This window comes from Chroicocephalus ridibundus, chromosome 2 (assembly GCF_963924245.1).
Source record: "Chroicocephalus ridibundus chromosome 2, bChrRid1.1, whole genome shotgun sequence".
Classification (NCBI taxonomy): Eukaryota; Metazoa; Chordata; class Aves; order Charadriiformes; family Laridae; genus Chroicocephalus; species Chroicocephalus ridibundus.
The window spans coordinates 134534083-134551099 of NC_086285.1; the positions used below are offsets into that span (position 1 = coordinate 134534083).

General features: G+C 41.0%; 1 protein-coding gene across 5 annotated transcripts in view; it reads right to left on the minus strand.

The window, feature by feature from the left end:
- STAU2 (staufen double-stranded RNA binding protein 2) overlaps window positions 1–17017 on the minus strand; it is a 170381-nt gene that overhangs the window by 113824 nt on the left and 39540 nt on the right. For all 5 annotated transcript variants that reach the window (XM_063327055.1, XM_063327056.1, XM_063327059.1 and 2 more), the window contains one exon: window positions 644–803. In XM_063327055.1, the coding sequence (XP_063183125.1) occupies window positions 644–803 (160 nt within the window). The remainder of the gene's footprint in view (window positions 1–643; window positions 804–17017) is intronic.

Here is a 17017-nt window from a genome sequence, read left to right on the forward strand (position 1 = left end):
TTTGGCCAGTTGAATTTGTGCTTTCAATTTGCAAAGATTATTCTGAGAATAATAATTCTGACAAGTATTTCTTAAAATATGACATAACATTTTCATTTTTGAGTAGCAATATAGACCACTTACCAACATAGCAGTGAGAAAGTTAGCTATTTAAAAAGGTACTAAGTGCATAAAAGCCTAAAACCATCAGACAGGTGATCAGTAACTGTCAGTGAGCCCCGTCACGTTCTTAGGTGCACTGGGGACAAGTCATTTCAACTGTAAAGATCACATTCATGGCAGAACACATATTTAAAATTAATAACTCATCCTCCATGAAGCCACTGATTAAATGGACATTTTCTCCACTTTTGGTATAATCTCAAAAATTTTATTTTATTTTGTTTTGATTTTATTTTTTACTTAATCACTACTGGCAATCCTATCTTCAAAATGCCTACCTATTTTTGTTATTTAAGTCTAGTTTCATGTTAGGTGTGCTGTTATAAAGAAATAACACTAACAATTTGTTAGCATTACTTCTCCAGTTACTGAGGCTAATATGAAAAAAGCACTAAACATTAAACACTGAAAAACTGGCAATTAAATTGTTCAATTTGGTATCTTAACGTGAAGATTAGGAAGAGTTTTCTGAAACACAAACCTGAGGTAACTTTTCTGGAATAGGCTCATTCTGAAGAGCTTGAAGGGCCTTCATTGCAGCATTATGTCTAGCAGCTTGACGAGTCTTTCCTTCACCAAAAAACTCACTGTTGCCAACAGTTAACTGGACGTAGAAAATTTTAGGCACTGGGCAGTGATACCTGGAAAGAAGTCATGAAAAGAAAACAAGACTGCAAGTTACAAATTTTAAACATCAATTTCATGTGATATAGAGGAGCAGACAGGGATAAAACATTATCTTTTCTCACAGAGTAAGACCTAACGCTCAAATACATGGACTGTTCTTCAGCGAGGCCGTCAATAATTCTGAGAGCAGCTCCTACCTGCAAACCAGCTCTTCATCCACGTTTGTAGGGCTCTGCAATGAGGACTACTGCAGCCCAACAGCCCTGCTCTGCTCTCTGCTTGGTTTGAGTCTTGAGAAGATTACACCTAAGGAGAACCGAAAGCTCCAGCGGAAGCCATGCCTGGGAGACAATTCCCGTCCCACAGGAAAGTGGCATGGAGGAAGAAGGATTGTGAGGTCTCTCATCTGAAACCTGCCAGCATAGCTCAGCTCTTGGGGACGAGAAAAAGTCAGATGGCAGAGAGTGAGGGACCTGGACAATGTACTTCTAGCCTCTTTTTAAAGCTCAAGTATTGAAATTGTTGTAGAGGATAAGAAGGAGTGCTCTTCCAAAGTGTAACAGAGGGTAGGGAGAAGCTCTCCTCCTGTAATAGCCAAACATTTTCCAGGCACTGAAAGAAAAGCAGCAATCACCACCACATTGTTTTCCTTTTTTTTTTCCTTCCTACAGAAAAATTTCCAAATATAATGGCAGGGTTTGTTTTTCTGAATATGTCTGAAAGATACTGAAAGATAAAGCAAAAAATTGAACATTTTTCCTATGAAGCGGCACAGTTATTTTTCCTATGAAGCGGCACAGTTATTATTCCTCAAAGAAAGCAGTATCTTTATTCATATCATCAAGCTCCACATCTCTATTTTCAGCAATAAAAAAAGCTAACCCAACCCATACTCCCTACCCTGAAACCTGTCTACTGCTAGCAGTGAATGAAGAAAAAGATGTAATGCCACTCTTGGGTTTGGAAGGTCCTGTCACAACACTGGGACAACTACAAACGTAAGAGCTTCTCCACAGAAGCAATTTCTACAGAAAATAAGTATTCCACCCCCACCCTCCCCAGACTCAGAAAAAGCAATTCAGCACAGATAATTAGTTACAATCACTGTTAAAATTATAATCTTTTAGGAGAACACTTCCAAAAAGTCTTCTAATTATATTCTACATAGGTGAGGGAATTTGCTTCATACTTTTCGCTCTGTGGTCTAGTCTGCCTCTGCTCCTCCCTCAAAGGCTTTTCTAACAAACTGGAGATTTAGTCCTTGGAAAAATCTGTACCTATCAGAAATGGTTTCTCATTTCTAACAAATAACAAATTCTGACAAAGAACGTGACATTTTATGGCAATGTCAAAAAGCCCAGGATTCCAAAAGCATGGCCAAAAGCTAGGTCCATTGCAACAAAGCTAGAATCACTCAAAAGCACAGCAAAGTACTACATTTTCCCTCTTCCTCTTACAGGATCCTTATAAAAGCATGCTCTCTCCATTTTCATCTGTTGACATGGATGGTGATTTTTTTGTATGAAGACTTTCTGACTTTTCATTAATACTTGTAATTAGTTTCGATCATAAAACAAAATAAAATTTTTCTCAGATAGCAGCACACTTCAAACCCAAACAAGTGTGAATAAGCACTCCAGTCTCAGTGTCCCTGAACTTTGTGCCTAATTCTAAAAATATATTTATATGGAAAGAGCAAAACCATAACACTGGCTCGAACAAGCCCCTGGCTATAGGGCCTTGGAGGGGTGAGCTAAGTTGCCTTTACGACATGCAAAAAGTGGGTATTTACTTTGCTTTCCTGTTTACAATTTAACACAGTTATAGGGAATTATTAAGGCCTGGAAATGCATTTGTTTATGTAACATTTTCATAAAATTATAGAATAACTCAGGTTGGAAACGCTCCTGGAGGTTATCTGGTCCAACATAGCACTCAAAGCAAGGTCAAACTCTGAAGTTACACTGTCTTGTTCAGGCATTGTCCAGGGTATTGTGGATATCTCCAAGGATGAAGATTCTGCAACACCTCTGGGTAACCTGTTCCAGAATTTGACCACTCTTTCTGGAAGAACATGGCAAAGCTCCCACATGCAGAATGAAACTCAAACACCATGGTGCTATTTGTTAACAAATCAGCTGTCAAACCAAAGAAAGAGATAGTTCAAGAATGTTAATTTCTATTCCACTCCACCATGTCCTTCCTTGCTTCTGACACAACATTCACCTTCTGCCTCCCTCTGCTTCTAAAAGGTACAAACACAACACGAAGACATTACCAATGTGACAACATCTACAATAAAAAAGTACAGTGGCTTCAGACTGAGATTTACCTCAAAAACAATGGTAGCTTTTAAAGTGAAAGGCAGAATTTCACCCTTTCCCTTCACTTAATGAGTTTACATAAAATGCTTCCTATATCAACGTTTTCTTTTCATTTATTAGTTTTATTTGGTTTGCAATATTGCTTTAGGGAATATTAAAAAATAAATTTAGCAAATATGCAGGCCAATAGATGTAAATAATACCTTGAAAGAATTTAAATCTAAGAATCAGGAACAGGCCTTTGACACCAAACATAGGTCAAACTAAATTTCCAAAGTGAAAAATATTACACTTATTTAAAACCAAGGGAAAAATACTTAAAAGCTTCATCAGAATAGTCACCATCAACGCCACTTCTTCCACAGCTGCCTTAGAGCTGTCTGTCCCTGGCTTCTCTACACCACTAATGTGATTCCGCAGAAAGTCCTTCCTTAGTTTACCACAGAAATACAGAACAGTTGAGGTGGGAAGTGAACTCTGGAGATCCCCGAGTCCAACCCCCCCGCTCAAAGCAGGTCAGTTAGAGCAGAGTGCTCAAGGCCACTTTCCGTTGGGTTTTGAGTACCTCCAAGGGTGGTTGATTCAACAACCTGTCAGGCAATCTGCTCTGGTGTTTGACCACCCGCACAGCCAAAAAGTCCCTTCCTTTCTTACAATTAAATGGAATTTCTTGTATTTCAGTTTCTGCTTCTTTTTCACTGGATACCACTAAAAAGAGCCTGGCTCCATCTTCTTTACTCATCCCCTTTACATATTTTATATACGTTGATAAGATCCCCCTGAGCCTTCTCTTCTCCTGGCTATCCAGTCCCAGCTCTCTCACTTTCTCCTCAGATGAGAGATGCTCCAGTCCCTTAATCAGCTTATTGGCTCATCACTGAATTTGTGCTGGGGAGTCCAAAAGTGGACCCAGCACTCCAGATGTAACCTCTCACCAGGGCTGATTAGAGGGGAAGGATGACCTCGCTCAACCTGTTGACAACATTCTTCTAAACACAGCCCGGGTTGCTGTTGGCCACAACATGTGCAAGGGCACATTACCAGCTCACGTTTAACTTGTCCACCAAGACCCCTAGGTCCTTTTCTGCAAAGCTGCTTCCCAGCCAGTTGGCCTCCAATGTGTAGTGATGTATGGGGTTATTCCGGCCCAGGGGCAGGGGTCTGCATTTCCCTCTGTTGAACTTCATGAAGTTATTGTCCACCCCCTTCCCCTGACTGTCGAGGTCCCTCTGGATGGCAGAGGAACCCTCTGGTGCAACGGCCACTCCTCCCAGGTTTGTATCATCTGCAAACTTGCTGAGGGTAGACTCTGCCACATCATTCAGATCATTAATGGAGATATTAAACAGTACTGGCCCCAGTATTGACCACTGGCTTACACCACTAGTAAATGGCCTCCAGCTGGACTTTGTGCCAATGATCACAATCCTTAGAGCCTGGCAGTTCAGCCAGTTTTCAATCTGCCTCATGGTCCATTTATTTAGGCCATACTTCACCAGTTTGTCAATGAGGATGTTATAAGAGAGAGTGTCTGAAGCCTTGACAAAGTCAAGATAAATAACATCCGCTCGTCTCTTCTCATCCACCAAGCTAGCCATCTCACTGTATAAGGCTATCAGATTGGTCAGGAACAATATAACCTTCTTAAATCCACCCTGACTACTTACAGACACCTGTCATTCTTAATATGCTCAGAAATGGTTTTCAAGATGATTTCCCTTGTCATCTTTTCATGAACTGAAGTAAGGCTGACTGACTTATTATTTTCCCAGATCCTTCTTCTTGCCCTTCACGAAAATAGGGGTGAAATTTGATTTCTTCCGATCCTCAGAAACCTCCCCAATCACAGCTATCGTTCAAAGATAAGCAAGAGTGGCACCACTATTACATCATTCAGCTCCCTCAGCACTCATGGGTGCATCCCATGAGGCCTCATGGACCTGTCCAATCTGTTTAAATGTTCCCAACCTTATCCTCCTCTATCGAGGGTAAGTCTTACCTTCTCCAGGCTTTCCTGCTAATCTCAGGGCCCTGGGGCTCCTGAAGGCCAATCTTATGGGTAAAGACTGAGATGAAGGCATTTTGAGCACCTCCATCTTTTCCATGTCCTTTGTCATCAGGTCCCCTGCCCCACTCAACAGTATTCCTTTTGCTGCTGTAGAAGCCCATCTTGTTGTCCTTCACATCCCTTTCCAGATTCAACTCCAGATGGACTTCAGCTTTCCTAACCCCATAACTGCACGCTTGTACGGTATCTCTATATTCATCCTGGGTCACCTCACCTGGGTCACAAACCCTGTTTGAATTTAGTCAGAAGTTCCTTGTTCATCCATGCAGGCTTCCTGCTGCCTTTGCTTGACTACCTGCATGTCAGAACGGGCAATTAAACAGTTCTTGAGCTTGGAGGAGGTGAACTTGACAAGCTCTCCTGGACTCCTCCTCTCTTCAGGACTGTATCCCCTGGGGTTCTTCCACGCAGGTCTCTGAAGAGATCCAAGCCTGCTATCCTGAAGTCTAGTTTGTGATCTGTGATATTTCCCTTGTTTGCTCCTGTCAAGATCCTGTCACTATCTCGTGGTCACTGCACTGACCCCAACCTTCACATCCCTGACCAGTTCTTGTTTGAAAGTGTGAGCTCCAGAAGGAGCGCCCCTGTTCGCCGATTCCTCCATTGCCTATGTCAGAAAGTTGTCATTGATGCACTCCAGAAACCTCCTGGATTGCTTGTGCCTTGCTCTGATGTCCCTCCAAGACATCCATAAAGTCTCCCATGAGGACCATGGCCTGTGGCCATGAACATTCTTCCAGTCACCTGATAAAGACCTCATCTACTTCTTGGATCATTCAATCTGCAGTAGACACCCACCGCAACATTGCCTGCATTGGTATGCCCTCCAGACCTGACCCATAAACTATCAGCTGTCTCATCATTCATTCCCAGGCAGAGCTCCATGCATTCCCACCTCTCTCTCACATAAAGGACAACGCTCTGTCCTTGACATTCTGGCCTGTCCTTCCTAAACACCCTGTATGCATTGATTACAGCACTCCCTTTGTGTGAGCTATACCACCATATCTCTGTGACTCCACTGAGGTTGTAGCCCTGCAGCAGCTGCACACAGACCTCTCACTCCTCCTCTCTATTCTCTGTCCTAAGTGTGTTACTGTCTCTTTAGAGAGGAACCCAAGTGTACTACTGATTTCCCAGAACAGATATAAGGTCTTCTCCCTGTCCTGTAGGCTCTTCCTTACTTGTGTGCAAACGCTTGGGGTGGGACTCCTTCAGCCCCATTTTGTTGGTTTTAGGGCCTCTCTTATCAACATCAAGTCTTTGGTTACTAACTTGGCCCATCACCTCCTCACTTTGTTATAGGTCAACTCTACTCTACATCACTTCAAAGCTCTCTTGACCAGCTTGGCCAACCTGTTGATAAAGATGCTTGCCCTGCTTAGTCAGGTGGATCCTGTCTCTTCCAAGCACTGATCCTCAAAGAGGGTGCCACAGTTGTAAAAATCAAATCTCTGTAGTCATGTAGCCATGTTTGTTATGCTCCATGTGTCCCCTTACAGTATCATCGGTGCCCACAATGAAAAGCAGCAGTAGGTAAGAGTCTGAGGAACAGACAGTCCTTGGCAGTTCATCCAGAATGTCCCAATACAAGCTCTTGTCAAGAAGCAAACCTCCCTGCACAGCAGGTCATGTTCACAGATGGTGGTCTCCATTCCCTGCAGTAAGAAGTTGCCCACTGTTATCACTTGCTCCTTCCTTCTGGTACTGCTACAGGACTCGGGTGCTTTGAGAGCTCCTAGGCCCTCATCTATGCCATGGCACTGAAATTGTAGGTGCAGATCTGCAGGTGGAACAGAAGCCTTCCTCCTGGTACCAAAAGTTACAAGCTTCCAGCCTTTTCCATTACAGGACTCCTCATATCCCAGGCCAATAAGCACTAACTTTCCCTGCTCCTCCTTTGGTATAGTTGGGGATTCAGGTTCTTGTACCTGCAGGGTCTCAGGGAAGATCCAGTTGATCTCTTACTCATCAGCTCTAGTGATATCAGCACAGTTCGCTGACATCTTCCTGCATCTCCTTTACTTGGTAATACAGACCCTCTGACAGTGCACACTTCCTGCAGACAAGACCACTGTCTCCCCATCCCAGCTTCCAGCCCTCCCTGCAGCTGAAGTTCTGGAGAGCTGCATCCTCCCTCTGGGACTAGATCTGACTCGAGGTCTCTGATGTACCAGGGATAGTTGCTCCAGATAGTGCCAGGAACTGTGCCGTGTGGTGTATCACCACCATTGCTGAGCACTTACACATTGTCCTCAGCGAGTTTCTGGCTCCCTTCTGTGTGAATTGCTGCGCTTACTGCTGCATCTGCTGCCTCTCTCTGGAAGCAGTGCTCTAGGCCCTGCACTTCCGTGGGCTTCTCCCTAGTACCTGCTGAATGGGTGCTTGACTCTCTCTAATCAGGAGAGAGCTGGAAGAAAAGTTCAATGCAGCGTTTGATCAGGAGTGGCTGACAGAGCTTGCTGACAGCTGCCAGAGATTGCTAGAAGCCACAGCCTCCTGTAGCTACCCTTTCCCTGCAGCAACAGGCACCCTCAAGTTTCTCAAAGAGTTCTCAGGAATCCTCCCACCATCCCAGAAGAAGTTCTCAGAAGATCTAGAACTAGAGTCTGGAAACAGCTGCATCTGTTGGCTGCCTCTGATAGCTGCAGCTTAGCACAGAATAAACTCTGCCACGCAAAAGCAGTAAGCGCCTTGATAGCACATCCCACCTGAGTACTTCACAATCCTCTTTTAAATAAAAAGAAATGTGGTAGTGCTGTTAGCAACTACCTAGATTTAGGGAAAACACAACATCCATCAGAAGTTCCCGTTTCTTGTTGAGTTACTGGACCTACCTTTCTCTCCAGTACATGCAAAGGAGGAAAGCACATGAACCTTAATCTGCTTTATAAACTCAGATCCCACAACAGGCCCTCTCTTTTCCCTCACCCCTCCCCACCTCTTCTCTTAAAGAGTGTTTAGGGAGCTATTTATGTGATAATATGGAAAAATGATATTCAGCCTGTGGCTCTAGAGCCTCGTGCAGCTCTTTGGCATTTGCAGAATGATTAGGCTTTTACATGGTTTTGATTAAATTTTTCTTGCTCTGCTTGGCCTCAAGCAGAGTTAACAGAGCACTGATAGTATGAATGTTGCCAGAAAAGTGCAAAGGAGCACCTGAAATCCTCAAAAAATGGACTAAATCTGTGACCATATTGGCTTCCCTATAACATGGAGAGTGTCAAATAGAATCAAAACACCCTCCTCTTTTCAGTGGTGAGGACAGAGACTATATTAACAAAAGCCTTAAAACTAACCATAATATTACAATCTGGAAGTACAGTGCAATGATTAAACTGAGTTTTAATATGGAATGATTCTGCATCCTGAAGATGCACACTCATGTAAGGAACAACCTAATGCAAAGATAAAATACCATACCTGCCACTGATCTCTAACAAAGCTTCCCAATATATTACATCTGAGTTACTAAAAAAGACTGAGAACATTATAAATCTTGGGAACACTTGCTGATTATTATACAATAACATATCAGCACAATATTTTCCACCACAAGAACACCTAAATATATACTCCTTAGCCCTCTGTGGTGCTGTTCAGCCACAGAATTGAAACAGTCAGGATTTGCAACAACGCTTCATGTACGGACTCACTAGGTTTCTGAAAGTTTTAAAACTACCTACATTTAAAGAATATGCATCTCCCTGCACTCTACATGGCACCTACAAAGGTTAGGATTTTCCTTTGGAGAAAATTCTTATGTAAAAAAGATTCCCAGGTGATAGTAGAACACTCCTCCAAACGTAAGCTGACAAACAGACAAATGACAGAAGATTACAAGACCAGAAGACAACAAAAGGACATGTGAAATGATACATTCAATTGGAAGGGAAAAAAACATGATAAAGGATAATACTTTAACAACTAGTCACATATAACCTATTAAAACAAGTTAATTTTCATCTGTCTCATCTGGACATTTGAGATTTTTAAGAAGATCCCTCAAATAAAAGGTCTGGAAAGCAGGTTCTCTTTACTCCCTCTAAGTTTCATAGCATCAGAAATCTACTTTTTAGCTAATGCCATTGGTATCACTTTAGAATAGTCAACCTGAAAAAGGATATTTGCTCTATGACTGTGACCTTGAATGCCAAGTTTCAGCAATGAGCAAATATTTACAACTAGTTATAAACCCCTAAAAATAGGGGTTCATAACAGAAATGCTGACAGACCTTAACTAAGTTGGTGTGAGCGGGCGCCACTGTAATTAAATAAATCACCAAGGTCTGTTGACAATTAGAAAACTCATTTTGGTTTGCCACAGAGACAAACAAAAATTCTGTTCATTATAATTTTACTGGAATATGATGTCATAACATGTAAGCATACTGAAACAATCTGCTGCTTTTCTAGCCAAAATATTAATTGCATACTAAGGAGCCCTTGGGGCCTCTTCCTTTTGGCCATCAAATCCACACACACAAAGACAAATAAAGTATTAGTACATACGTTATGTGTTCAAACTGCATTTCCTGCATTTCTCTGGATTCCTCAATGGCATAAATGTTTCTGATAAATATTGTCACTTTATTCTTAGAAGGGGGGGAACAAAACAAGTGCAAGCTGCAGCTCAAGGAAACCAGGAAGTTTATTTAGATTTAGCCTCCTTTGCGCTGTTAAAAACTCCAGTGAGGTTTTGTCTAAATTCTAATGGCCAATGTATTCTTCACCTATGTAAAAAAGAACAAATAAACCCAACTACTTCCCCACTACACAAGTGTTGTAGGAGGTATTACCCTATTCCCATTTCATATTGCAAAGTGAAGAGGAACGGGGATTATTTTGGCCAAGACGAGGGCCACTAAAATACGAGACGCAACATGGTACAGGCAAGTCATCCTTCAGATGCCAGCTCTGTGCTGAAAGGGTCATTCTCTGCACGTTTTCCCTCCGGCTCCTTCTCCATACCAGCTCAATCAAGCTGGCAGCCCTGCTGACACTGCTTAATCAGGAAAATTTTGTGAGCTTTGCGAGGAGACGGATAGAGAGCCGCAGATCGTGCAGGGGAGTAGGAAACAGCATTCGCTGTGAGCAACTTTTTCTCCGTAACATTTGAAATTTCTCTAGGGGAGCAAGTTGCTCGGTGCAGCTGTTCCCTGGCCATGCCCTATTTTTCTAAGCAGTCCATTAGCCACGTGCATTTCTTACAGATGCGAGTTCTATGTTTTGAAGAATGAAACATCCCGTATAGCCACTTTTGTCTTCATACAGTCCACCTTCTGGATCTTTCAGCAGGTCCACAACAACACCTGGGAACAAAGAGGCTCTCTTTTCCAAGTATTCCTTTTGAGAACCACAGCCCGTTATCCCAGAATCAGTCTGGCTGTCCTCTTCTAGGTTACCTCCACATCCTCCAAAAACATTCATAATGTAAAGTGAGCAAGGCAAGGCACAATGTATCACTTTTAGCTAAATACCTTATTAGATGGAAAGATAATTTTATGAAATTTCTATTCAGCTGATTTATTTATATAGTCAATGACTATTTTCCCTTTTCCTAATGTTGACCTCCTCTTAGCTACACAGACAAGTTTTAAAAATAGTCATGTATACTTGCCCCAGATTATCCTTCATTCAAAAAATGGTTTTAAACTATAATACAAATCTTTAAAACTTTAAAATTAATTTAATTAATTCTGGATTATTCAATATTTTTTCTCTATATAATATTCGCTATTATCACTTCATGAAACCATTTTTGACCTAGTTGTAGAAACCCCCTAAGTAAAATAATGTTTCATTGACCATGTAAGAATTGTAAAGAACAACCATGTGATGGAAACATATTAACAGAAAGAGATTCAAAAGCAACTGTTATTTTTTTTTAAAATAATGAGAAAACATAACAAAGATCCTTCCCCTTTTAAGACATAGAAACCCCAAACCTTCTCTATTTCAAATGTAAGAATCTAAGCAAATCCTGCATTAAAAAGTTAAGATCCATGAATAGCAGGCAACCGCATAATGAAGTCCTCTTTCTCTGTTAAGGTCTTATTAGAAAACAAATAAGAGTTGCTTTCAGTGCTTCTGCTGGGAGGATGATCTAGAAGCTGAGTTCATACTTAGGAATCTCCTAATGTTCAGCTTGGCTATACTTTTACATTTTGTTTTGTGTCAATAGTCTTTTAACTTATATAGCTCATTTACTTTTTTGTTACGTTTACCCTCCAAGGCGAGGTTCCCCATTCCCTGTCAGCCTTTGTTTTGCAAGGGACCAAGTCAAGGTATTTTAGAAGTCTTCTGTATAAAAGGCTACCCACTATCCTGATAATCCTTCACAGCCCTTCCTTATACTTGCTCCTGTTCTAAAATATAAAAGTCAGGAATGGCAGACAATATACCATTAGAAAGGGTAACAGTGTTCCACATAACAGCAATATTTACATATCTTTACCCGAAATGTCTTGCTCAACACATCTTAAAAATCACATTTGCCTCTCCTCTGGTTCATTCACATCAGTTGTTTCTTAGTTTATCTTGCAAAAAATTAGTAATGTTAAATAACACTCCTGTTCTGTGATTTCCAACTGAATAACCCTCACGTGACAACAGAGTTAGTACTACTAGTGCCCATGGTGTTAATCTTACGTTTTATACTGGGAAGTCTAGTCTCATCCCATTTCTAATGTGCCAGTCCTCGTGATCATCCAACACTTCCTGGCATATCTTGATCTTCCCATGCAGTGATGACGCCTTCTACATCCCATGAACATTTTCCTACTTTTTGCGCAAACACCTTTAACAAAAATAATTAGAAAGGCTGATTCTAAAACTGGAAGAACTGCACTTAATAATCTTCCTCCAAGTTTGACTTTTAATTTTGCTGATTATTTATCTTCTCCTTTCCCACCTTGCATTTCTTGGACAAATCCCCATTTCCTTCAATTTAATGAAAACAGTATCCTTATACAGTGCTATAAAATGCTTAACAGAATCCCACAAATATAAGATTTACTTCACTCTCTTTACCTAAAACATGAGTTAACACATAACTTGCAAGGTTAACACATTAGTCAGACAAAATCTACCTTTAGTATTCAGTAACTTCGTGTTGAGTTTTATCCTTTTTCATTTCCATGTCTTTATTTATACTTTCTTTTAAACTTTGTGCCAAGTCTGTGAATATTTCATGAAGTTAGTGGTGATCCCCTTTTCTTTCCTATTTTTTTTTCCTTTTTTTCCTGGGCTAGAGACTATGAAGATCCTTCACGCAGTACGACTAACTTAATCAAAAAAAATGACTCTTGTTTTCACGATCACAGTATCGAAACATTCCTGAGTAAAAAACAAAAGGGAGGGGGATTAAGTTTAACGTAACATTATCTAATGTGGAATCTTCCCAGGAGAATTTGTGATGACAAGACGATAATATTGCCACACCACTGTATCTCTGAATTCCAAGTTGCTCAATACAGACATTTGACTAAAATAAATATTTCAACATTTACTCTCTGCACATACCACTACTTTGTTTACCATATGCAGTAAATAAGTACATCAACAACCAGAAAACAGTTGCTCATCTAAAAGTAATTAGAAGAAACCAACAGAAAGCTACAGACGTTGTAAGTTAAATACTTGAACAGTCGGGGATTAAGCTAACAAGTAATACAGCGAAGGTATTGAGCCAGCTATGTAGCACTAGCTAGAGAGATGCTTCCATGCACAGTGAGTTCAGATCTCTGCTTCCACTTTTATTGTGCGCTCCTTCAGTCTAAAGCTTAAAATTCTAGAAGTACTTTTCAAAGTCCCAGAAGGGTCTCAAAACCAGCTCGAATACCTTTTTTCAAAACAAAGACAAACTAGTGCAAGAGATATGAGAGGAAAAAAAGAAAAAGGCTAAAAAGAAGTAAAAGGAAAAAAACTAGGAAAAAAGGGATTGTGAGATAAACCTTCCAAAGTACTGTACATTGGAGACTAAGGTAGAAAAAACAAGTGAAAAACAACAATCAAAATCAAGAAGAGTGCACAGAACAAAATGTTATGTGCCACTGAAGAAGTATTTTCATCTAAGTAATGAAAATGGCCAACACAACAACTTATTCTTGACTGCAAAAATAGCATAAATAATATATGAGCATAACAAGAATACTGCCTCCAGAATTTAAGACATTGGAAAATGTCAAGTGGACAATGCTGAAATGGAGATGAGGGCGAGGGGGAGGAAAAGATAAATACAAGAAAAAAGAAAATGTTCTTTTCTGTGACATAAAAACAAGTACCATAAGACTAAAAGGGAAAACACAATGAAGCTGCGATGTACGCTGTATACTTAGAGGTTAAAGCAGACATCCAGAAGACAAACATCTCAAACTCTTATCTACTTCAGCTCATAAAATTTCCCATGAACTGTATTACTCACTAATCTTTACAAGCATGCAGAGTGGTTACTGAGAATGCCGTCCAAATACCCATTACAGTAAAAGAACATAAACAGTGTTGCATATCTGACTACAATATCATTTTCTTTCTACATAAGAAACTCATGTCAAAAAAAATCACGTCGCTTGCCAGCTTAGAGACTAAGCAAATGAGAAAATGAAGTACCTCACTCATTTAATTCTATCATATATTTATACTGGTAATATAATGCTAATAAAAATGTTACTAACAAAATCATCTCAGGCCTAGGACTTCATAGGAATTAATTAATTAAAAGTCCACCGAGGAGAAAGGCCCAAGAAAGCTCACAGAGAGATTCTCACCATCCAAATTAACTTACATTGAAATAACTAGTGTATCTTGGGCTACATTCTGCTCCCACTTGGAGGAATGTAAACATATAGACATTAAATTGCATTATCCGATATGAAAAAATAAACCTATTATTTTAAAATTGGCAATTAAAGGATTAAAAGTTAAGGACAAACTGAAACCCCACACGTAATTCTGGCTTAACGAGTCTCCTCTCAGCAGCTGAGTGCGGTTAACAGAATGCACACTCTGCACCTCGCTAGTTACCATCTCTGCATCCTCTGAATATGTACTATCATGGCCAGCTACGGCTTCTGTCCAGAAATCTTCCCATCTGTGCCATCAGACTTGCAAAGAAATTAAATGTGAGACAGAGGGAGCTTGGTCAATTGGAAAGGGAGGGCGTTTTGTGTTGCCCTGCACTGATCCTACCAGGATGCTGAAAACAACGGGGATGGCCTTATGAAGGAAGCTTTATCTACACCTGGGAAGGGAAGGGGTGTGTTAATCAGTCATAGTGAAGTTTGGACGGGGCAAAAACATCGGAAAGCAAACAGAGAAGTGGTGTGGTGAAGTCCTTCAGTGCTTTGATTCCTTTCTATGTAAAAGCATAAAAAGAGCAGATTTCCTAGGGAGGCTTATTTATGAATAGCAGACATAATATTCTTTCAGTTTTTGAACTTTAATGGACATAATGGATTTACACCAATGACTGACAAGTATATAAATTCATTGCTAATAAAAATGTGTAAGTGATGCAATGAGGGTGCAGCAGTAGGGGTCACGAATGCACAGTGACTTCCCTCGGTTGGTCCACTGAATACAATTTGGTAGTGAGTATTAATAGAGAAAAAAAGTTAGATTGTATTAGATCAATATACTAAAATACAAGGTTACAGGTAGGAAATGTTTATAAGGTGGTGTGGAATTGTACTCTAGAAAGTAGGGACTCCAGAAAAGACTTGAAGGATAGAGATACCAAAGACTGTTGATCATATCATAGAATACCAGGTTGGAAGGGACCTCAGGGATCATCTGGTCCAACCTTTCTTGGCAAAAGCACGGTCTAAACAAGATGGCCCAGACCCCTATCAAGCCGAATCTTAAAAGTATCTAATGATGGAGAATCAACCAACTTCCCTGGGGAGATTATTCCAATGGCTGATTGTTCTCATTGTGGAAAATTTTCCTCTTGTGTCCAATCAGAATCTCCCCAGGAGTAACTTGTACCCATTACTCCACATCTTTTCCATGTGACTCCTTGTAAAAAGGGAGTCTCCATCATCTTTGTAGCCACCCTTTAAATACTGGAACATGGTGATAAGGTCTCCCCTAAGCCTTCTTTCCTCAAGGCTGAACAAACCCAGTTCTCTCAGCCTTTCCCCATACGGCAGGCTTCCCAGTCCTTCGATCATCTTGGTGGCCGTTCTCTGGACCCTCTCCAGCCTGTCCACAACTTTTCTGTATAGCAGGGACCAAAACTGAACACAGTATTCCAGGTGCGGCCTGATAAGCACTGAGTAGTGGGATAATGACTTCTTTATCTCTGCTGGTGATGCCCATGTTGATGCAACCCAGCATCCTGTTGGCTTTCTTTGCCACAGCAGCTCACTGTTCGCTCATATTGAGCTTGATGTCCACCAGGACCCCAGGTTTCCTTCCAATGAGCTGCTCTCCAGCCGGGTAGATCCCAGCCTGTGCTGCACTCCTGGATTATGTTTTTCCAGGTACAAGACGTTATACTTGTCCTTCTTGAACTTCCTAAATTCTTGTTAGCCCACTCTTCCACCCTATCCAGGTCTTCCTGTAGGATGGCTCTCCCTTCCAAAGTGGCCACTTCCCCACTCAGTTTGTTATCATCATCAAGCTTCATCAGGGTACACTTGATCCCGTCATCCAGATCACTTATGAAGATATTAAACAGCTTTGGGCCCAATATTGATCCCTGGGGGACTCCACTTGTGACAGGCTACCAGTCTGAAAAGGGAGCCATTTACCACCACCTTCTGGGTGCGGCCTGTCAGCCAGTTCCCCACCCACCCCACAGACCACTTGTCTAGACCGTAGCACATCAGCTTCTCTAGGAGGAGGCTGTGGGGAACTGTATCAAAAGCCTTGGAGAAATCCAAGTAGACAATGTCCACCACTTGCCCCACATCAACCGAGCAGGTTACTTTGTCGTAGAAGGTGATCAGGTTTGTCCAGCACAATTTGCCCTTGATGAATCCATGCTGGCTTTTCCCAATGATTTGACTTGTGATAGGCCCCAGGAGGATTCGTTCCATAGCTCTCCCAGGAACTGAATTAAGACTGTATGCATATCCAAAATGGTTATTATGACCTTTGACTTAGTAAACAAAGGTCAGTACAGAGATTACCTTTACTGAACCGAACTAAGGCTCATCTGCTGATACCCGCCTCCTTAAGAATCCCCATTTCTGTTTCATTGACATTAATGTCAGATTTGAATCTAAATCAGTAAAGTGATTAGAATCCACTTTCTCCTCTTTTGTCATGGAAAAGAGCCTCAAAAAGCTCAAACTCTTAAAGAGAGTTGTTTTTTTTTCCGGAGATGATTTCCCTTTTGATCACAATACTGGGGGATTCGGCTGCGTTTCAGTGAAACAAATCATCCAAATAAATCATGGTCCCAAAGTATCTGATACTGTGAGTGCAGCTATCCTTTCTGTGACAATAACCAATTTAAACTGGCATTCCTCTTTAAAAAGACAAACAGATCTTCATGATATCCCAGAAATTAGCATTTTGGAAGAGGTGTTAACTGTACTTTCTTTCACAGAACACAAGCAGCCACCAAAATCACTACTGTAGACAAGACCTGAAGAGAAATCATAACACAGTGGTTGCTGGTGAGAATTTCTGCATTCAAACTCCATATATTCTATCATAAAACAATCTTGAAAACCTTTCTTGAGAAAATGTAATAATTCCTCAATACATGGCAGAACTTTCAGTTCAAAAGGGACAAAGACCTTTGACTACGAGAGAGTACAATTCCAGTCTGATATTAGTGAGTTACAATCTGTTAAAAATTAGCCACTAACCTCCTTTCTGCTTG